Source organism: Crinia signifera, chromosome 3 (assembly GCF_055691185.1).
Source record: "Crinia signifera chromosome 3, ASM5569118v1, whole genome shotgun sequence".
In the NCBI taxonomy this organism is placed as follows: Eukaryota; Metazoa; Chordata; class Amphibia; order Anura; family Myobatrachidae; genus Crinia; species Crinia signifera.
In genome coordinates, this window is record NC_139219.1 from 16,156,299 (window position 1) to 16,179,450 (window position 23,152).

The following is a 23,152-nucleotide window of genomic DNA, read 5'->3' on the forward strand; positions in this document are numbered from 1 at the left end:
GGACACAATACAGGGCTGGTTTCGGGTTAAGTTATAGAGACATGATGTAATCTGGAATAGGGAACAGAATCTACGAAGTGTTGACTTAGCTCTCTGCTTTTCAGACAACATGTGCTGAGACATCTGCAAAGGGCCGATAATGAGACGGGAGAACCCTTATCATGTGACTCTAACTGCACATTGCTGGGTATGTCGTTACACATATAGGCCAGATGCACTAAGCTTCAAAAGTGATAAAATAGAGTGACAAACAACCAGCCAATCAGCTCCTTTCAAACAAAGTCTGTGACATGGCAGGTAGGAGCTGATTGGCTGGTTGTTTACCACTCTCCATTTTATCACTTTTGAAGCTTAGTGCATCTGGCCCTTACTCTCCACATGGTAGACATTCATGCTTCCAAAGGATTAGTTATTGTCTTGCCCTTAGGCTAATCCCTTGGGAACGTTGCGATGAAACGTCTTTGAGTGTGTTGAGCCATTTTTTTTCCCCTTGCTACTGTGTGTGCAGAAAAAAAAAAAAAATGTGTTTGGTGTATGCGCACAAACCTAAGGCTTGTGATTCTGATGCACAGTATATGTATTGTACATAGGTAGCAATGGATGAGTTGCAGATGAACTGTCATAGAATGTGACGGAAGTGTTTATATGCGTTGTACACACTGACCAGTAGCGACAAGCACCTGTGGGACAATGATCCCTGGTCTCTGTTGTGGAAGCACCTACACATGGATCTTCCCGAGGCCAAATCCTGGTGTGGCGGTTCTTCCCCCTTCTCGTCTCTCTGCTGTTACCGCCAGCTGTTTCCACGTGTCACTGGCTGCACCACTCCAGATCTGACCTTAGGGATGGCGGCTCCCTGCGAAGTTCGGAGTCCCATCATGTGAGACCTGTCCTGGCTTCTCTCCATGCAGCGTCATCTGGGTAATTGGATGAGATTAGCTGGGATATATTATCTTTAATCTCAACTAATTCCTCGTTTCCTGATATTAATTATTGTCTGCTTTTCTCTGGGGATAATCGTGAAAAAAAAACTTGTTTTTCCATTTGTAATGGAAAAAAAAAGTAAAAGTATTGTTCTAAAATCGGCCCTGTCAGGGGAAGAGTGTGGCGGAGGGGGATTGAGGTGTCCGTTATACTATTAAAGTGGTTCCCAAACTGTATGCCCGTCCACCCTAGGGTGCTGTCCGGCTCTTGGGTTGGTGATCCAAGACCACAACAAATTATCTGTACACCCCCCACATAACTCAACCTACGGATGGCAGGTGGGACCAGTTTACTTCATTTATTGTTTTTTTTTCTTCTTCAAATTGATCTGTAAGACCCTTTTGTCACAGGGGTGCTCTGAAAATATACTGTTAATCTAGAATGCTGCCATTCTATAAAGTTTGGGAACCACTGTACTAGTTTATAAATGGCCAACCTGAAGATTACTGCATGACCTCATCAGGAGGTTGGGGTGGGGCTTGTCGTGAGGAATGTTTTATTATTAATTACTAGTCATGACAAGCTCCTCCTCCGCCACTAGGAGGAGGGGCTTGTAATGGCCATAATAAAGCCTGGATCTCCACAGGGCCCATTTAGCAATGATTTATCAAGATTCAGAATATTACCACCCAGGGTCGCACTGTAAAATGCGAACCTAATGGCGGGATGTTGGCGATACAAACTTTGCAGCTCTATGTAATTGGCGTTCCAACCTGTATTTATGGTTTTATTTCCCACACAGTGAATAGTCTTAGAATAGAGCAGGGAAGTGCTGCACGGGTGCCCAATGACACACATGCTACATATACTTTTTGTCTTTGTACACCGGAGATGTCCTATCATCGGCCAGAGGCAGGGGAGCCCGGTGGAGGTTAGAGTCCAATGTACTGCAGCATACACACTTACGGTATATAACTATATATATTGTCATATATGTCTATCATTCCTGTCCTTAGAACACCTCTCTGTATCTATACTTTGTCCTGGCAGGAGTCATAGTCAGCACTTACATGAACCAGAGAGTCAGGTGCTGCTTTATAAAGAGCACCCCAGCGCTCAGAGCTGAAGTCACGAGGAGACCGGTGCAGTTTGTGGCACCCATGGGTGCGGCTTTTTACAGGCCCAGCGGACGTGTCAAAGAGATTTGTTTCTCCTGTGACAGAAAAAGGAAAAATTCTACTGGCACATACGGGGACTCAGGGTAAAATGCCAACTTCACCTCCTCCGTTCTCTCCCAGAGCCAGTCCAGATCTCATCCCTGCTGTTCTCACACTCCCTCATGTCCTCTCTATGGGAAAATGTTAACCCTTTACTGGGATGTCACACTCATAGGCCCACCTCCCAGCCACATTAACCCCTTACTGGGCATTTTAGGTGTATATCCACCTCTCAGCCACATTAACCCCTTACTGGGGCATCTCACACAAATATCCACCCCCCTGTCACGTTAACCCCTTACTCGGGTGTCTCACACGTGTGTGTGTGTGTGTGTGTGTGTGTGTGTGTGTATATATATATATATATATATATACACACCGCATTAACCCCTTCCTGTGATGTTTCAGGTGTATTATACATGCACATCCTTCAGTCACATTAACCCCTTACTGGTACACTGCCTATGTACAGCTGCCATATTAACCCTTTCTGGGGTTGTTTCCGGTGATTCCCAACCCTCTGGTGCATTAACCCGCTCTTTGGACATTTCACGCATATCTCCATCAGTCTGCTCCAAAATGGCTGTCACAGTAGCTGTAAGTAAATAGTATGATAGGAACCAGTGGTATATGCCCCTGGTGTACCCCATCTTACACTGTGGCGCAGTGAGGTGGCGGAGTACAATAAGGCGGTGCTCATGTAATCCTTCCTGAGGTAAACAAGTATGGAGACACATGTACACATGTCAGGAGTCGCGTCTCTGCTGCCCTGATTGCCACATCCCCTAATTACCTTTATTAGTATGACTAACGTGGAATATGATTGGCTGTCTGCGCACTGGGTGTTATTATTAGACAGACGGTGTCTAGATAGACAGTCACAATGGTCTCCCTTAAAAGCCATGTTTCATGTCAACATGAAAACAGTAGACACATGATAAAGGTCGACATGAGGATTTCATTTCTTGTGTCATTGTCGACAACTGTCATCACGGACCCCCAGTTAGAGTACCCTGGAATGACTCGCTTTGCTTCTCTGCACTCGGCACACTGATACATTCTCCCTCTCTATGCCGACATGGATGGTGAAATAAGCACAAGGCCGGTTTCAAAAAATATCGTGAAAAACACATGTCAAGCTATTTATGTGTCTACCGTTTTCTGTCAACCTATCGCTTGTTGACCTTTAATGTGTCGACATGTCATTCCTGTCAACATTTTGACCGGTCGACTTATTGGGTTAGACCTGTTTACTGTCTATGTAGATCTACCAACCGGAACCACTATGCACTTTGGGTGTAGTAGTAGTAGTTTGTTTATTTATAAGGCGCCACAAAGTGTCCGCAGCGCCGTACATAGCAAACAAAAAAACTAATTACAAGGTAACGTACAGGGTGTGTTGATAAAATACAGCATAAATAGGGGTATAGCTGGTAGAACTAAAATCAGCATCAGTTCAGAAGTAGATGTGGAAATTGTCGAGGAGACTGAAGATGAAGTAGAGGAAGGGAAGAACAGTACAGGAGCACAGGTGAGGTAAAGAGGTAGGGTGAGTACGTGAGGCAGGAGGACCCTACTCATAAGAATTAACATACTAAAAATAGGTGGGTGGACGAACGAAATACAATAGGATAAGTAGGAACGGAGGGGAACAGAGGCAGGATAGGAGGATCAAAAGAGGTTAGGAGGAGGGATAGGCTAGTCGAAAAAAGTGGGTTTTGAGGGAGCGCTTGAAGGAGGTAAGGGAATCAGAAAGCCTGATGGGTGGACGGGAGGTTGTTCCAGTGCAGGGGGGCAGCGCGAGAGAAGTCTTGGACACAGGAGTTGGAGGCGGTGATTAGGTGAGAGGTCAGGTGGTGGTCGGATGCGGAGCAAAGAGGACGGGAGGGAGTGTGGATATTTTAATTAACCCCCCCCCCCCCCTCATGCGTGCAGCTGTTTTCGCCTTGCATGTACTCGCAGCAGGAGAAATGTCTCCTGCCTTCGTAACTATAAGTCAGTGGAGACTAAGTTATATTTGCGGCTGCCCTGACGTAGACGGGCACACTTCGTCCCGCCCGCATTCCCATGGGAATGCCAGCCCCCCCCCCATCAGCCCCTGTCCCATCCCGCTGCAACAGTGAAAATCGCAGAGGCCGTTCGCAGTGAAGGTTTGCAGTAGTGCACATGACAATGGAGGCAGGGGCTGAATACGGTACGGAACCAGAATTGTCCCCTTTAAGTGGAAGGATGTGATATAATGGGCCTTATTCTAGTTCACTCTTTCTGACAAATTCCTTCTTAGATGGACAAAACCATGTGCACTGCAGGGGGGCAGATGTAACGTGCAGAGAGAATTAGATTTGTGTGAGTTATTTTGTTTCTGTGCAGGGTAAATACTGGCTGCTTTATTTTTACACTGCAATATAGATCTCACTTTGAAGTAAAACCCCACCCAAATTTAATTCTCTATGCACAAGTTACATCTGCCCCCCTGCAGTGCACATGGTTTTGTCCATCTAAGAAGGATTTTGTCAGAAAGAGTGAACTAAAATAATCCCCAATGTACTTTTGGATTGACTAATACTGTTGGTGAGACAATGTCCTCATTTGTGACTATGACACTTCATTACACAATTATTTTGTGGGGAAACAGCTGTGGTGCTGTCACACCCCTTGTCTACGCTGATGTCTGCTTTATCTATGGGTGCAGTGTATGCAGTGCACACGGGCTCCTGGGTCCAGAGGGGCCCACACCGCACACACGGCACCCATATCTCCAATACTTACCTCCCCAGAGTCCTGTGAAAGTGGCGGCACCCATACCACCCAACATGACCCATTCCAGGAGGGACACAATGCTCTGCTCCTGGATTTTCCCCTTAATGTACGATTACCATCACATGTGTTGAACAGGTTAATGGATAAGAAAGGAATTTCAGCACAGGTGATGGTAATCATACATTAAGAGGAAAGTCCAGGAATGGAACATATTGGGTGACATTTGATGGGATGCAAATTTTTTTGCTATTTTTAGCAAATAAAAAAAAAAAGCGTCCGAATTCGCACTTTTTTCCGAAATCGACAACTTAATGGGATTTGAATTGCGCTAAAAAAATCGCACCTTTTTGAGGCAAATTTGCATCTCATTAAATAGTCCATATTTTTTTACTAAAAATCGCATCCCATTAAATGTCACCCGCTGAGCTGGAGGTCATCGGACCTACAGTAATACTGAGCTATCTCAGTATTACTCAAGGGCAGACGCACCTTTCAGATATGTAAAGGGCTGTGTACGAAACGCAAGAGCTAGCACATTCCGGGGCCGCACAGAAATCTCCCTAATCATCCAGTCTGGCAAACAGCTGCTGAATACATTGTACATGTGAGTGCCGGACAGAGGCCCGGAGAGCTCGCTGCATTGCGATGCCAGGCCTCGGGCACAGGGAGAGCAGGATATTGTAGGATAGTCAGTGTCACGTGCTTGGACAGGTTTCATGTGTTCCCATTATATATTCAGGGAAGCGTCTTGTGGCTGCTTTCACCTGGTATTGCCGTCTGCTCGCCAGGATACAGCAACTCAGTGACACTGACATAGTCATATTGTCCTTGGTACAGCCCCTTCTGCCACAAACTCCTGTTGCACAGGTCCAGGACCTGGCACATGCAGATAAATATTCTTCCCGGGTTATCAAGCGTTGAAATTTTTTTTAGCATTGGCTGAAATCCAGGTTTTCTGTTCTTACTGACAGAGGAAAAAGAGGCGCAGAAAAGGAAACTGGCAGATTCGCTGATGAGTGGCATGTTGTAGTAATCAGGGAATGAGTGGCGTACTGACACGCACAGATATCACGCAGGGATTGTTGACTATTAGAATACATGATTCAATCCCTTTACTTGTTACTTAATTTCCATACTGATGCCATAGACTTGATTGGATAACCCTGTGTTCCCTGTGTGTCTGTCCAGGCATAGCCATTGTTGTGTCATTGGTTTTAAACAAGCTATAATATACTGGCTTTTCTCTATTTCAACACTTGTTGCAATTTAATTTGTCTCCGATGCTGAGATTGTAGTGATTAAGTTATTTATGAAAGTCCCAGTGCATTTTGGTCTCCGAGTAAATGGGAAAAGTTCATTCAAAAAAACTGATGTTTAACTGATGTCACAGGGAAAAGCGTAGCTACCATACTTGCACCAAGCGGAGCTGCTATGTTGCCCATACTTGCCTACGCTCAGGGTCGGCGCTACCACTAGGCAGTTTTAGGCAGCTGCCTAGGGTGCCGGCCACTGGAGGGCGCCTCTTCAGCCCAACAAAGAGGCGCACAGAAGTTTTGCCTAGGGTGCCACAAACCCTTGCACCGGCCCTGTCTACGCTTCCACAATTTTTTTGCTTAGATCCCCGCACCTACAGAAGAGAAGCCGGATATTCTGTATCTCTCCCACTTCCTAGTAATGAGGAAGGATGAGGAGATTATATAGTGTTTTTGTAAAAAAGGGGGCATGGCCATGTAAACGGGCGTGGATTTCGAGATACGGCTGTAATCTCGACAATCCAGAGGCGTTCTCAAAATGGGCCCAACATTTTTTAGTCAGGTCCGTTCTGCCGAGATGCCGCTTCAATGCTGTCGAGACAGCATTGAATATGTACCCGTCGCTATTTCCCCCATCAGAAATAGCGTCAGGGATTACCCTAAAAGTAGGTTTGTATGAAGGTAATTATTCCTCTTTGCCGTTTACATGACTTCTACAAAGCGCGGAGTAGAAATGCCTATCGACCATCGATGATTATGACCGTTGTTGAATACTTTTGCCCATCGATGGGGGAGAACCAGATAGTGTATCTCCATCGATGGCACAGCAGAACTGATTTTTTTCCCACGGTGCCACCCCTGACAACCCTGAAGCTCTGCTCCTACATTCTGATTGACCCATGGGCCAGTCAGTCCAAGAAAATGGATGATTGATGGTCCTCCTTTACATAGTTTGTTACTATCGATGACTGGTTTGAGTATCACCATCGATGGTGACTGCACCGATGGCCATCCCTAGCGCCGAGTAAGGAACTTACAAATAATAACAGAAAGTAAAACCAGAATGGCCCTCACAGCTACAGATAAGGTCACACAATAAGGAAACGAGAGCATGTACGATACAAGTACTGGGGACATCCGTAGACACGTTCTGCAGGGACACATGCACAAATCGCAGGAGTGGACACTATAAGGCCGCAGAAGGTTATCTGTCCCCTTGCTGCGGCCTAGCTTTGGGAGCCACCAGTCACATGATCAGCGATTTTGCAGAACATGACCTGCATCACAAAGAGAAGATCTATTATTGGAGATGGAGGAAGTATCACAGCTGACGGAACTTGTCATGGTGTATATGCTGCAGTACACATGGGATCGGTCTGGCCATGCCAACAAAGGGTATGTGTATGTTCCTAATACCCCTTTTCCACTGGCCTAAATATCGCGAGTTTTTGCACGGGAGCGCGCAAAACCCGGGATTTTAGGCAGGTGGAAACTCTCCCAGTTGAAATAACCATGGTTGTGAGACCCGGCCAGTGGTTGTCCCAGGTGCAAAAATATAATTTGGGCTCCTTTCCTATACTCCAACCCTAGTTCACAATGTGCTACACAGCACTGGGAGAGGAAGAGGGAGACAGAATAAGGCAGGGGGAGGCAGAAGTTGAAAGCAGGGGAGAAGGGGGGCACTGGGTGACAGGGAGAGGCAGAGGGTGACAGTATATGGCATGGAGAGGTTGACATATAGAGGAAGACAGTGACAACAAAAGGAAAGGGGGGCAGAGGGTGACAGGGAGAGGCAGTGGGTGGCAGGGGTACAAGAACAATTTCCTGCATGGTGCGTGGAACAGGGGGCATGTACCTTGGTAGGGGTAGAGGTTGATAGCCGAAGGCAGGGGAGAAGGGGGGCACTGGGTGACATGAAGAGGCAGACGGTGACAACGTTTGGCTGGGAGAGGTTGACAGAGGAAGACAGTGACAACAAAAGGGGAGGCAGAGGGTGATTTGTAGCAGAAGATGATCAGGAGAGGCAGTGGGTGGTAGGTATACTGAGCAGAATTTTCTGCATGGTGTGGGGAACAGGGGGCATGTACCTTGGTGGGGGCAGTGGAAAGATGGGGTTTAAGAAGGACAAGTGGAACCATTGGGTGACATGGAGAGGCACAGTGGCCCTTATTCAGATCTGATCGCAGTACAAATTTGTTCGGAAAATGGGCAAGACCATGTGCACTGCAGGTGGGGCAGATGTAACATGTGCAGAGAGAGTTAAATTTGGGTGGGGTGTGTTGAAACTGAAATCTTAATTGCAGTGTAAAAATAATGCAGCCAGTATTTACCCTGCACAGAAACAAAATATCTTCCCAAAGTCTAACTCTCTCTGCACATGTTACATCAGCCCCACCTACAGTGCACATGGTTTTGCCCATTTTCCGAACAAATTTGTACTGCGATCAGATCTGAATAAGGGCCAGCGTGACCGCATAAGGCAGTGGAAATTAGAGGTTGATAGCAGAAGGCAGGGGGGCACTGGGTGATAGGGGGAGACAGAGGGTGATAGTGTATGGCAGAAAGAGGTTGACTTATAGAGGAGGACAGTTGCAATAAAAGGCAAGGGGAGTCAGAGGTTTCCAGTGGGAGGCAGAGGGTGACAGTGGGTGACGGGTACAAACACAATGTCCTGCATGGAGAGAGGAACAGGGGGCATGTACCTTGGTGTGGGCAGTGGAAAGCAGTAGTGTAAGAAAGGCAAAGGGATCCAGTGGGTGACAGGGAGAGGTATAGGGTGACCGCAGTGGCGTAGCTAAGTTTTGGGCGCCCCCCCAATCCCCCGCAGCCTTACCTATCGCGCTGGTCCCGGCGGCTCCGTTCTGCTGAGGCCCACCACAAAATGGCCACCCCCATACAGCAGGCAGTTTCAGAGAACAGTGTGCTATATGGGGGCGGCCATTTTGTGGTGGTCCTCAGCAGAAGAACGGAGCCGTCGGGACCAGCAAGATAGGTAAGTCTGCGGAAGATTGGGGGGGGGGTGTGTAACTATAGCACCGCAGCCCCCGGCGCACCCACATGCACAGCGCCCCCTCCCCATGTGGTGGCGGGGGGCTGCGGTACTATAGTTACGCCGCTGGGTGACTGCATAAGGCAGTGGGAGGCAGAGGTGGATAGCAGAAGGAAAGGGGGCAGGGGGGACACACTGGGTGACAGGGAGAGGCAGAAGGTGACCGCATAATGCAGTGGGAGGCAGAGGTTGATAGCAGAAGGCAAGGGAGCAGGTGGGGCACAGGGTGACAGGGAGATTCAAAGAGTGACAGCATACAGCAGGGAGAGGTTGACATAGAGGAAAACAGTGACAACAAAAAGACAAGGGAGGCAGAGGGTGACAGGAAGAGGCAGTGGGTGGCAGGGTACAAGCATAATGTCCTGCACTGTGTGGGGAACAGGGGGCATGTACCTTGGTAGGAACACAGTGGTCTCTACTCTGTCTGTAACAGGCCCCCCCCCCCCCCCCCCTGCCTTTTGTGCTCTCCGGGTGTGAGCTACCTTTAGTTCAGTCTATTACCTAGAGGCAGCATATGGCTGTGATCAATAGTGCTGACAGGTGGCAGTACTCCGCCATCAGCTGGCACAGAGAAGGTCAGCCTTGCCACCTTAAGGTAAGGGGCAGGTCCCTCAGGCATTGGGGTGTCTCTGACCCCTCTCCTATATTTTGGACCACATGCCCCATTATTTTATCACTCATTGTATTTAGGGCTGGGGCAGATTGTGGTGTGTGGATGACGGAGTTTTGGATTGTATTGGATCACTCAGGAGAGATCCTGGAGAAACATTCTACAAAGCATTAACCTATTGGTGAGAGGACAGTAACAATGGTTACATAAGCCTGGAATGCACCGTATCTGGCACCCCAACGGGGTACAATTACTTCTTGTGAACAGCGCTCGCACAATGCACCGCCCGCCGCTCCCTCGTTATTTGTACAAACCGACCAATCACAAAGGGCTGGAAGCAGCCCCCGAGGGCTTAGAAATATGCACAGGATATGATGATCTGGGAAAGTCTGTGGGAATGTGAGCAACTATCTGAGGTCCTACAGGGCCAGAATGTAACGTGCTGGAATAAACTCTGCAAGCTGCTCCGACCTTTGTCTTGCACTGGGAGTAGAATCTGGTCAGGTGAATTATGAGAGGGGTGGGCCTGTCTCTTGTATGCAGAGAGATTGCTTATATAAAGGGTTCCCCTGGTATGTGTGTGTCTGACAAGGCTTTATGCTAATGCCAGTGCCAGCCCTTCCTCTGGTGTATGGTGCGCAGCTAAAATTGCAAGGGGCCTAATTCAGACCTCGCTGCGGTGCGATTTAGCAGCTTCCTGCATTTACATAGCCGCTGCCCAGTCTGAGAGAAATCCTGCACCTGTGAATTGCTTAGCGCGGCTGGCGAAAAGCAGCTGGATCGGCGACTAGCGGCAAATCCATTCACAAGCCGCTCACCGTTGATGATTAATGATTTTTCCAATGTGCGCAGACTGTGCGTAGCCCAGGACTTACTCGGTGGCGGGAATAGAAACAGGCTGCTCAGGGCTGGAGGTGATCAGGTCTGAATTAGACCCAAAGTTTGGACACCCACTTTGAGCATCTTTATTCGCTGTAATACAGGGGGTTATTCAGACCTGATCACAGAGCTGTTACTTTGCAGAGCCCTTCGATCAGATATACGTGCATGAGTATTGCAGGGTTGCCTACTTTTACAGTCTCTTCTCCGGGAGAAGCCCGAAGAGGAGACTGCCAGCAGAACTGCGGGGGCGGGGCTTGATATTAGCATCATCAAGTGGGGGCGGGCTAACATTTTGTCATTTTAACCTCGCCCTTACCGAAAAACTGCCAATTGCGATGTTTAAACACTGCGTCGCAGTATTTAAACATCAGGACGAAGGTGAGTGGGTGGGCCCGGGAGGATTGACCAACGTTTCTGGAGGGTCAGGAGGGGGACCTGATCTCTGGGACCCTCCCGGCCAATCCAGGAGGGTAGGCAATCCTGGAATATTGGCGTTATATTTAGAACCAGGCCACGTAATGAGAATTATTGTACCATTCACCGCACATAGAAGAACAGATGGGTTCTGTTAACAAACATCTGTATAGTGGAAGAATTTTGGGTGTGACATTTGTTTTCTTAAAGAAGAATTGTCACCGTTCCTAGGGATCTGATTTGGGGCTTCATGTGGGTTATCCTGTTTGGGCCTGATTCAAATCTGTTTGTTAGGCTGCGTATGAGGTACGAGCTGGCCTGAATCACCCCCTTTGTCTGAGTTTGCCTGTTCCCATCTGGCTTTTCCAGACTGCAGAGCCGGTCTAGTCAGTGTAGGGATCTGTGCAGCCTGGAGAAGGTGTAACACATAGGGACTGGCAAAGTGGGGTCCTCTCACATTGCTGTCTGGCAGTACGATGCGGGCTACATGGAATGGGAGTCACCTGGAAATGATCATTTATAAATCCTGCTGTTACTGGCATGTTGTGATCTCCTGTTTTAGCAGATGGGAGTAGGTTTGCCCCCAGCCTGGCACGTACTGGTATTAATAGCAGGCCCTGTGCTGTAATTGATGCCCCACACTGTGGTCACATGTCCACGGAGACACGTCTATTTATACTTTGGATCTGTAACACGGCCAGGAATGACCCCGTCTGCTGATCTACGTGCCCAAGGCTAAGGCAGGGGGAATATGGCACATGAATTATCCATCAAACTAATACTAGGCGCTGTGGAACCCTTGTTGTGCCTTATAAATAAGCAATAATAATATTGGGAAGTTCTGGCGGAAGATGACATCAATGAAGACAGGAATTGATCCACTTTCCATTACTGTGCAGGCATTCCCTTCCAATAACTTACGGCAGGGGACACCTTGAAGAGCTGACACGCCACTCTCAGTAGAGGTGAGCGGCGGGGGGTGGGATGCAGCTCTCTCTAGGGGCCAGATGTACTAAGCTTCAAAAGTGATAAGATGAAAAGTGATAAACCACCAGCCAATCATCTCTTAACTGCCATACTCCATGCTGTGTTTGAAAAATCATAGGTAGGAGCTGATTGGTTGGTGGTTTTTCACTCTCCATTTTATCACTTTTCAAGGCTTAGTACATCTCGCCCTTTAGGAGGTGAGAGGCCTGTCAGTGCGGTGGAGGCGGGATGTGGCTGTACACACGGGCAAAAATTGCTGGCAATATGGTCGCCAGCAATTGGAGTATGCAGCGGCGATAAATCGCCAGGTGCGCGCTCCCGTTTTCAGCCCCCTAGTGTCAGACTTCCCCTGTGTGACATTTTCATCAGCGATTATCTCTCGCTGATGAAAACGGGACACTGAGCAATATGATTGCTGAGCAATATATTACCAGCGATCATATTGCCCCGTGTGTACACAGCTTAAGAGCTTACATGCTACTCTGAGTTCAGAAGGGTGTCTGCTCTTCCAGCCATATCCTGCCCGCCGCCGCACTGGCAAGCTGCTCAGTGGTGACCTCCTCCGATGAGAGTGGCTGTCAGCCTATCAGAGCGCGGGAGGGCAGCACAAGGCATAGAATACTACTTCTAAAAGCGGCAGGGCGTGGTAATGAGTTAAAAAAAAAACAGGCAGGATGCCCCGCCCTAACGGGAACACTAGGGTCCATCTCTGAATAAGCCCCAAAATGCAAATTAGAAGTAAGAAATGTCCAGTGGGCTGTGCACAGACACATGAGCCGCAGTCTGTCTGACAGATATACAGCTACTATGGGGATACTGCAGAGGGAGGAACATTCCTTTAAATATTTGCAGTGAAGAATATTGCATCACAAAATTGCAAGGAACACGTTACCCTTCCAAGAATGACCGGTCAATTAACAAAGACTGATTGCAGCTCACAATGTACTGGAGTGCGTATTGGTTACACATGGGCGCCTGGCTATTCTCTACTGCTCCCTCTCCTTCGCCCCCACATCCAGATTCTTGCCCAATCCTGTCGTTCAGACTCTTGGGGGTAAATTTACTAAGGTGAGAGTTTTTAGAAGTGTGAGATGTTGCCTGTAGCAACCAATCATATTCTACGTATTTACCTAGCACCTTCAAGACGATTATAGATGGAATCTGTTTGGTTGCTATGGCAACATATCACACTTCTGAGACCTCTCACTGTAGTACTTTTACCCCTTCTCCCATATTGCTAGAAAAACCATTGTCCACTTTCTGATCATCTCTCACCTTCCTCTCAAGCCGCTCCACGTTAGGGATGGCCATCAACGCTATAGCCATCGATGGTAGCGATAGTGCGAATAGCCATCGATGGTAGCATACTCTTTCATGGATGACCATTGATGGTTTTAACTATCGATCACCATTGCTTTTATTTGCCTGTGGGCCAATCAGAACCTGGGGTGTGGCTTTATGGGTGTCAGGGACAAAGCTATGAACCATGTCCCAGTAAGAAAAAAAATCTATTCGGTTATGCTTTGACATCGATGGTCTGCTCTCCCCCATCAATGGCAAAACTATTCTACATCGGTCATAAACCATCGATGACTTTGAATCATCGATGGTCAATAGCCATCCCTACTACACATCTGCTTCCACTCTGCCAATCACAACACTGGCTTCCGTTTCCTTACAGAACTCTCTTATGTTCCTCTCCCTGATCTACAAGGCCCTCTCCAACTTCACTGTTCCCTTCATCCCCAACCTCGCCTCCATAAACAGTCCCTCCTGCTCTCTTTAGTTGGCCCCGATAACTACATTCCACTCTAAGATTTCCTCTGTGCTGCCCACTTTATCATTGTAATGATCACCCTCGTTCTATCAGGCTATCCCCCAACCTGCATAGCTTCCACCACTTACCTATGTCACTTCATAGTCTTCCCCACCTACCTCCTCCATCCCTCCCACTCCTTATCTGCTACCTGCCCTCAGCTCCCATTACACTGTCTCATCCCTTGTCTACCCCATCTTCTATAGCAGGGGTAGCCAACTCCAGTCCTCGAAAGCTACCAACTGTTCACGTTTTCCAGCTCACCTCCCAGGTGCCACAGGTGGAGCTAAATACTTCACTTGTGATTCTGTGAGGAGACCTGGAAAACATTAACAGTTGGTAGCTCTCGAGGACTGGAGGTGGCTGAACCTGATCTATAGAATGATACTATACTTAGCCTATCTCTGTAGCTGTGTTGAGAGTTGTGGTGGTATCTAGGACTGGACGGGCCCCCAGACACATAGGGAAATTTCCGGTGGGCCCCATTGCCTGAGGGCATCTCCCATCCTCCAGGTATCATAGATGAACTGGAGTGTGATGATCTTGAGTTTGTTTCTATGAGAAGATAGTTGTTCCTGCACACCCTGTTTCCTTTGCATGTGATCTCTAATGGTTGGCTGAGTTGCCCTGGTAGTTGCACCCACCATTTTGATTGGCGCCTCAGTCCTTACAAACTCATAAGCTTGGTTGTACACCATGGATGGGCTTGTAGCAGCATTGCATATAAACACAGATGGGTGACCGCCAATAGACACAGATGCAGCTGGTACTTGTATTCTCCCTGTAAAAATACAATATTAAATTCCATTTTTTTTCCAACACATTATCTTGAACCCAATGCCACCAAAAGGGTGCAGGAAATAGCCCCGCACATTGTTCCTGTAAATTCCAGCCCTAGGCTGACCAGTTTGGGGCTGGTTAATGATATGGCAGGGGAACCACCTCTAAGAGTATCCCCCCCCCCCCCGAGCAGGTTCAGCCCATTGATGGTTAGAAGAAAATAGGGGGAACCCTACGCAGTTTTTCCCATACCAGCCCAGGCTAGTTTAATAGTGGTCTATGTTTAATCACTCATATTTGGTCCGATGTTATAATGTCCGGTTTTTGATCGGCTTTTGATTGGTTTTCCCTTAAGTAAATGGTTAGTTGCCATGGCTGCCTTTTCTACTTGTTGACCTTAGGCACAGTTGAGCTTTAACCTGTTGTCTTTTTTGACCATGTCCTTTATATGGTGTCGACCTATTGACTGTCTAACTAGACAGTGTCTATCCTTTGACTGGAACCCTCCAATTATGTCATCTCATTTTAGAGCCCAAGATGGCTGCAATTCGGGGCCTGCAAAGGACTCATCTGTCCTTGTTTTCTTTTATAGAACTACGTTTCCAATGTGCTTTACTCCACCCAGAGATTCCTCTGGACTCCGTCCACAGTTACATTTCCTGGCCATCAAGCGCCATTATTATCATATTTTATGGGGAATTTGGTGGACTTTGTTCAACTGTGATATCAGATTTGAGATATTTGCCTCCCTGTTACACAATGGTGATAGAGACTGGCCTGGGGGGGGGGGGACAGGGGGAATTGACAGGAGATGCCAGAGCTTATTGGGACAGACAGAAGGCCGGTGACGGTAGGAATTACCTGTGCTAGGTGCTGATATGATCTGGGCAATGCCTGCACGCCACTTCAGGGTGGTATCTTGCTGCTATTATCAGTGTAATCAGCCAGTGATATCCGTAAGAGAGCTGATCACTCAGAGGCCCAGTGCTGACGCTTATGGTAATACACACAGCGGTCTTTATTAACAGCTTGCGGACGTGCAGTAAGTGCAGTCACCAGGTGCGTACGTCCACGGACATTAGAAATAAACGATGGACAAAGGTTGGTCCTGTGTTGATAATGTGAATCGACATGGATTAGCACATGCTAATAGAAAAAGAGCAATATATTTATCATTTTGTATTTATGTTTCCGTCATCGATCTCCTGCGCAGTCATGAGCAGTCTCACACCGTCACCATATTTGTAGGGTCACGTTTCCCCCCTCCACAAAACATTAACCTGCCCTTGCGCTGCACAAGTGTCAGCAATTCATCCATAAATCAAGGTTAATGGTGCGCTGGAATTCCCGCAGCAATTCCCGCAGCATCGCGGCATAATCAATGTATGATGTATTGCGAGTGGCAATTAATATTGGAACAGATTATTGACGATTTACTAATGATCCCATGATTTCAGTCGGCACCTAATTTTGCAGGTTTATAAAAGTTCTATATAAAAAAAGCTCAAAGGACCCCACCCCCTCTTATTCTTTATCCAAAATACGGTTTACTGTAGCCAAATTGAAAATGAGTTTTATTACATCTGTAGGTGTATAGTAATGCTCTTTGCAAAGTGCATCTCATTAAATATACAGTATATAAATATACAAAACAAACCTCATAACTGTTGGGACTGCAGCTTCCTTAAAAAAAAAGAGGCACGGCTTTGCCTGAATGGGGGTGTGGCCCTGAGTGGGTGGGTGTGACCTCCAGTGGCAAATGCTGGATTTGTAGAGGGGGGTTTCCAAATGTAATCTACAATATCCCATGCTGCAGTGCATTGGAGTAAGTGCGGAAGTCTGGGGAGAGCGGTGACTGAAAATGGGTCTTTGTATACACTGAATACTGTATAGAATACAATATTAATATTTAACAGTACAGATGGTCTGTAATATAGGCTGTTTCAAACAATTAATGTGGTCAGGAAAAGGTTAACCATATAATAAATAAATACACAAACATAATAGAACCAGTACTGCACTTTATAAGTTCACAATCTCCCACTTCATGGCAAGGCTCCTGTCTCTTCCTCCTGGCAGCTGCTCTCTGGTCCATTGTGATGTTTGAGGGCTCAGATCCACACATACAGTAAATGTGGTAGAAGAAGCTGGTACACTGGGCATGTGCAGCAGCTCTGCCCTGTCCCTTACACTGCATGATGTGGTGGCAGCTCTATTGTAGACCTGTGCTATTGTCTCATTTAAGGCACTTGCCAAGAGGGGGGGGTGGTTCTGGGCAATCAGAACCCCCCTGCGTTTGCCTATGACCTCACTCCAATTCACCCATTTTACTCATTTTAGATGCTTGACCCGCGCTCCATGCTCACCTCCCTGTACTTTATAGATGTAATTTGCTTGGCATCTATTCAGGAATCACCCCTTGCGGTGCTGTGGAGAGCAGCAGTGATCAAAGGCTCCCCTAACCTTCCCCCTTGCACCCTGCAGAAGGGACAGCAGGACCAGGGGGGCTCACTCACTGCACCCATTTTTTAATACTTACCCTCCAAAGTCCAGCGATGAAGGCAGCAGCGCTGGCGGAATCACTGAAAAAATGGCTGCTGTGCCATTTTTTCGAAGTTATGCATATGCTCAGTAGGGTCTGAACCCTCTAGCGCTCAGACCGTATTGCACTGCGGCTGGGAGAGTGAAGGGGGCGGCACAGAGGCCTCCTACTCTCTTAAAGCGCCTCTAATTTCGTGGGTCCACGGGGAGGGGGGCGGGGCTAAAATGAAGCGTTTCACTGCATTTCACGTAATTTTAGCCCCTCCCACCATCCACGGACCCGCAAATTGTTGCAGCTGCCAGGCATGGGGGCGGGGCTTAGTGATGTCAGCCTCACCCCGCCCCCAAAACATAGCCTCTTCCCGCCCCCCCCGCTTCTCCCGGAGAGGAGTTTGAAGACGTCGGCAAGTATGGGCAACACCCCTGCTTCAATAGATCTCCAATCTTAGCAAATTTACCCGATTTGGGAGCAAAACAAAAACACCAAGTAACTTGGCACCAGGACAAACCATGTTGCAATGCAAGGGGGGCAAATACATTTTTACTTTTGCATGCAGAGTAAATACCGGCTGCTTTTTCATGTAGTTCATAATGCTGCACAGCTTTACTAGAATCTAAAGTGGGCTATACACTTTAAGATCCTCTTTCTAACCATCCAATTAGAGGGCTGGTTGGAACGAAAATCTGTTAATGCATAGAAGCAAATTGCAGTTAAGCTTTTTCTCCCAAACACCAGGAAATGGTATAAAAATGGACAAGGCAAATTGGTTACATCAGAGGTTCTCAAACTGATTGCACAGGTGCACTAATTACTCACTGCCTCGTTTTCAAAGACCCACAGGTGGAGCTAATTAGTTCACTTGTGACTCTGTGAGGAAACCTGCGAAACATGCACTGTGTGGGGTCCTGAGGACCGAGTTTGAGAACCTGTGGCTTAAATCAAAAGGGATTTAGCCTAGAGGTTCCCCAACGGTCCAAGTTTTAAGTATATCCATATCTAGGCCTAACATACCATGGCGGGGTGGTATTCAATCTTCATTCCAACTGACGCAACATTTCCCGCAGCCGGAATATTGTCTCTTTCAATTCGACAGTTGGAATTCAATCTTCCGACTGTCCTAAAGGTTCCGACAGTCAGAACAGCCGTGGATTGTTGAACCTGGCCACGGGTTCGCCAATCCGGCAGCCTTTTTGGACAATGTAGATCCGATGTACTGTAGATAGTCGGATTTGCATTTCTTCAACGCGGTCAGAAACGGATGCATTGAATAGATGAGGAAATATCGGCAAACATTGAATACAGCCCTATCTCTTTAAACGCTTGAATTACACAGGTCCTGTGGCTGCATGTCACCTGGTTATAATCAGCCGTTTAACCTGTGTCGTTTATCAGTGCCCGGGGTTAAATGGATAGTTTGGTATTAGCCTTTCCATAGCTCAGCACAGATGGTAAATCAAACTGACTCACTCACCTGTGGCTAAGCCTGGATACACTTATAACCTGGACTGTGAGTGTGCCTTGAGGACCGTGTTTGTCTCTGTGGATGTTACATCTGCCCCACCTGCAGTGCAGCCAATTGTGTGCCCCATTGTTACGTTTCTGTGGATTATATCTTACATAGCTCTCTAATAAGCACAGACCTATAGTATGGGGAGACTGTTATACAATGTACATTGCTTCCCTGTAAGTCCCCCACTGATCAGATCACATGGGAATATCAACCAATCAGCTCCTGCCACAGGGATCTATGTGCTAAACTTTGGAGAGAGATAAGGTAGACTGAGATACAGTAGAAGCCAGTCAGCGCTAGCTGCCATGTTACAGGCTTTGCGTGAAAATGGCAGTTAGGAACTATTTGGTCGGTCGGTACTTCTCTCTACACTTTTATCACTCTCCAAGACTTAGTACATATGGCCTTGGGCCTGTTGGATGTCCCGCATTATCCATACGTCGTCTACAGTCTGCTGTATAATATACTCTGACTGGGTCGGTGTTTGGGGTGTTGGACTCTGATGGGTGATGAATCTCACACTGACCCAGTGCCCTGTTCTTACTCTGCAGAATATTAGATCTTGAATGAAATTAGGAGAAACGCTCTGACCATGACTAACCCACCTCAGGACAAGTAAGTGTCTGTGGTGACTGCTGGTTCCCTGTGTGACCATAGCCTGGGGCATGTTGTGTATATAACAAATGTTATGTGTGTGGCTGGCAGGTGGATGCTGAGTGTATGGGGCAGATGCAGTGTGCGGCTGGCCAGTGGGTGCAGTGTGTATGGGGCAGATGCAGTGTGCGGCTGGCCAGTGGGTGCTGTGCGTATGGGGTAGATGCAGTGTGCGGCTGGCCAGTGGGTGCAGTGTGTGTGGGGCTGGCCAATGGCCGCTGTGCATATGGGGCAGATGCAGTATGCGGCTGGCCAGTGGGTGCAGTGTGTATGGGGTAGATGCAGTGTGCAGGTGGCCAGTGGGTGCTGTGCGTATGGGGCAGTTGCAGTGTGCGGCTGACCAGTGGGTGCTGTGTGTATGAGGCAGATGCAGTGTGCGGCTGGCCAGTGGGTGCAGTGTGTATGAGGCAGATGCAGTGTGTATGAGGCAGATGCAGTGTGCGGCTGACCAGTGGGTGCTGTGTGTATGAGGCAGATGCAGTGTGCGGCTGGCCAGTGGGTGCTGTGTGTATGGGGTAGATGCAGTGTGCGGCTGGCCAGTGGGTGCAGTGTGTATGAGGCAGATGCAGTGTGCGGCTGGCCAGTGGGTGCTGTGTGTATGGGGTAGATGCAGTGTGCGGCTGGCCAGTGGGTGCTGTGTGTATGAGGCAGATGCAGTGTGCGGCTGGCCAGTGGGTGCAGTGTGTATGAGGCAGATGCAGTGTGCGGCTGGCCAGTGGGTGCTGTGTGTATGGGGTAGATGCAGTGTGCGGCTGGCCAGTGGGTGCTGTGTGTATGAGGCAGATGCAGTGTGCGGCTGGCCAGTGGGTGCTGTGTGTATGGGGTAGATGCAGTGTGCGGCTGGCCAGTGGGTGCTGTGTGTATGGGGTAGATGCAGTGTGCGGCTGGCCAGTGGGTGCAGTGTGTATGAGGCAGATGCAGTGTGCGGCTGGCCAGTGGGTGCTGTGTGTATGGGGTAGATGCAGTGTGCGGCTGGCCAGTGGGTGCTGTGTGTATGAGGCAGATGCAGTGTGCGGCTGGCCAGTGGGTGCAGTGTGTATGAGGCAGATGCAGTGTGCGGCTGACCAGTGGGTGCTGTGTGTATGGGGTAGATGCAGTGTGCGGCTGGCCAGTGGGTGCTGTGTGTATGAGGCAGATGCAGTGTGCGGCTGGCCAGTGGGTGCAGTGTGTATGAGGCAGATGCAGTGTGCGGCTGACCAGTGGGTGCTGTGTGTATGAGGCAGATGCAGTGTGCGGCTGGCCAGTGGGTGCTGTGTGTATGAGGCAGATGCAGTGTGCGGCTGGCCAGTGGGTGCAGTGTGTATGAGGCAGATGCAGTGTGCGGCTGGCCAGTGGGTGCTGTGTGTATGGGGTAGATGCAGTGTGCGGCTGGCCAGTGGGTGCTGTGTGTATGGGGCAGATGCAGTGTGCGGCTGACCAGTGGGTGCTGTGTGTATGAGGCAGATGCAGTGTGCGGCTGGCCAGTGGGTGCAGTGTGTATGAGGCAGATGCAGTGTGCGGCTGGCCAGTGGGTGCTGTGTGTATGGGGTAGATGCAGTGTGCGGCTGGCCAGTGGGTGCTGTGTGTATGAGGCAGATGCAGTGTGCGGCTGGCCAGTGGGTGCAGTGTGTATGAGGCAGATGCAGTGTGCGGCTGACCAGTGGGTGCAGTGTGTATGAGGCAGATGCAGTGTGCGGCTGGCCAGTGGGTGCTGTGTGTATGAGGCAGATGCAGTGTGCGGCTGGCCAGTGGGTGCTGTGTGTATGAGGCAGATGCAGTGTGCGGCTAACCAGTGGGTGCAGTGTGTATGGGGCAGATGCAGTGTGCGGCTGGCCAGTGGGTGCTGTGTGTATGGGGCAGATGCAGTGTGCGGCTGGCCAGTGGGTGCTGTGTGTATGGGGCAGATGCAGTGTGCGGCTGGCCAGTGGGTGCTGTGTGTATGGGGCAGATGCAGTGTGCGGCTGGCCAGTGGGTGCAGTGTGTATGGGGCAGATGCAGTGTGCGGCTGGCCAGTGGGTGCTGTGTGTATGGGGCAGATGCAGTGTGCGGCTGGCCAGTGGGTGCTGTGTGTATGGGGCAGATGCAGTGTGCGGCTGGCCAGTGGGTGCAGTGTGTTTGGGGCAGATGCAGTGTGCGGCTGGCCAGTGGGTGCTGTGTGTATGCGGCTGGCCAGTGGGTGCAGTATGTATGGGGCAGATGCAGTGTGTGGTTGGGCAGTGGCCGCTGTGTGTATGGGGCAGATGCAGTGTGCGGCTGGCCAGTGGGTGCAGTATGTATGGGGCAGATGCAGTGTGTGGTTGGGCAGTGGCCGCTGTGTGTATGGGGCAGATGCAGTGTGCGGCTGGCCAGTGGGTGCTGTGCATATGGGGCAGATACAGTGTGCGGTTGGCCAGTGGCCGCTGTGTGTGTGGGGTAGATGCACTGTGCGGCTGGCCAGTGGCCGCTGTGTGTATGGGGCCGAAGCAGAGAGTGTCTGGGTGGGGTTGCGGTGTGCATGGGGCAGAGGCTATATGTGACTGGGTGGGGGGTTTACTGTGACTGTGTTGGGTAGATGCTGTATGTGACTGGGTGAAGGCCACTTTATTCATGGGGTGGAGGCCAGGTGTGGTTGTGTGGGGACTGCTAGTGTATATGAGGCAGATGTTTCAGGATGGGGGTGCTATATGTATGAGACACATGCAGTATGCTGAAGGACACTTTGTGCGTGGGGCAGAGGCTATATGTGACTGGGTGGGTGTTTACTGTGTGCGTGGGGCAGAGGCTATATGTGACTGGGTGGGTGTTTACTGTGTGCGTGGGGCAGAGGCTATATGTGACTGGGTGGGTGTTTACTGTGTGCGTGGGGCAGAGGCTATATGTGACTGGGTGGGTGTTTACTGTGTGCGTGGGGCAGAGGCTATATGTGACTGGGTGGGTGTTTACTGTGTGCGTGGGGCAGAGGCTATATGTGACTGGGTGGGTGCTTACTGTGTGCGTGGGGCAGAGGCTATATGTGACTGGGTGGGTGTTTACTGTGTGCGTGGGGCAGAGGCTATATGTGACTGGGTGGGTGTTTACGGTGTTTTTGAGATAGATCATTTTTATTTTTAATAATAGAGGTAGATGCTGGATGTGACTGGGTGGGTATTTACTGTGTGCATGGGGCAGAGGCTAGGTGTGACTGGGTGGGTATTTACTGTGTGCATGGGGCAGAGGCTAGGTGTGACTGGGTGGGTATTTACTGTGTGCATGGGGCAGAGGCTAGGTGTGACTGGATGGGTGTTTATGAAGTGTTTGAGGCAGATGCTGGATGTGACTGGGTGGGTATTTACTGTGTGCATGGGGCAGAGGCTAGGTGTGACTGGGTGGGTATTTACTGTGTGCATGGAGCAGAGGCTAGGTGTGACTGGGTGGGTGTTTACGGTGTGCGTGGGGCAGAGGCTATATGTGACTGGGTGGGTATTTACTGTGTGCGTGGGGCAGAGGCTATATGTGACTGGGTGGGTATTTACTGTGTGCATGGGGCAGAGGCTAGGTGTGACTGGGTGGGTGTTTATGAAGTGTTTGAGGCAGATGCTGGATGTGACTGGGTGGTGTGGCACAATGTATATGAGGCAGATGCTAAATGCAGTGGGTGGGGGCATTGTATGTATGAGGCAAATGCGCTATGTGACTGGACAGAGGTCGCTGTGTGCATGGGGCAGAGCCTGTATGTGACTGGGTGGTGTGGCACAATGTATATGTGGCGGGTGGGAACATAGTATGTATGCGGCAAATGCTCTATGTGACTGGACAG

At 49.2% G+C, this 23,152-nt stretch overlaps 1 protein-coding gene across 8 annotated transcripts in view; it reads left to right on the forward strand.

The window, feature by feature from the left end:
* SLC29A1 (solute carrier family 29 member 1 (Augustine blood group)) overlaps window positions 1-23,152 on the forward strand; it is a 70,120-nt gene that overhangs the window by 19,687 nt on the left and 27,281 nt on the right. For 4 of the 8 annotated variants that reach the window (XM_083175381.1, XM_083175388.1, XM_083175380.1 and 1 more), the window contains one exon: window positions 19,296-19,359. In XM_083175381.1, coding sequence (XP_083031507.1) covers window positions 19,337-19,359 — 23 coding nt within the window. In that variant the 5' untranslated portion in view covers window positions 19,296-19,336. Of the gene's footprint in view, window positions 1-167; window positions 188-7,431; window positions 7,550-18,694; window positions 18,742-18,895; window positions 18,918-19,295; window positions 19,360-23,152 lie in introns of those variants that run through there. The other 4 variants (XM_083175386.1, XM_083175384.1, XM_083175382.1 and 1 more) reach the window with 4 other exon arrangements.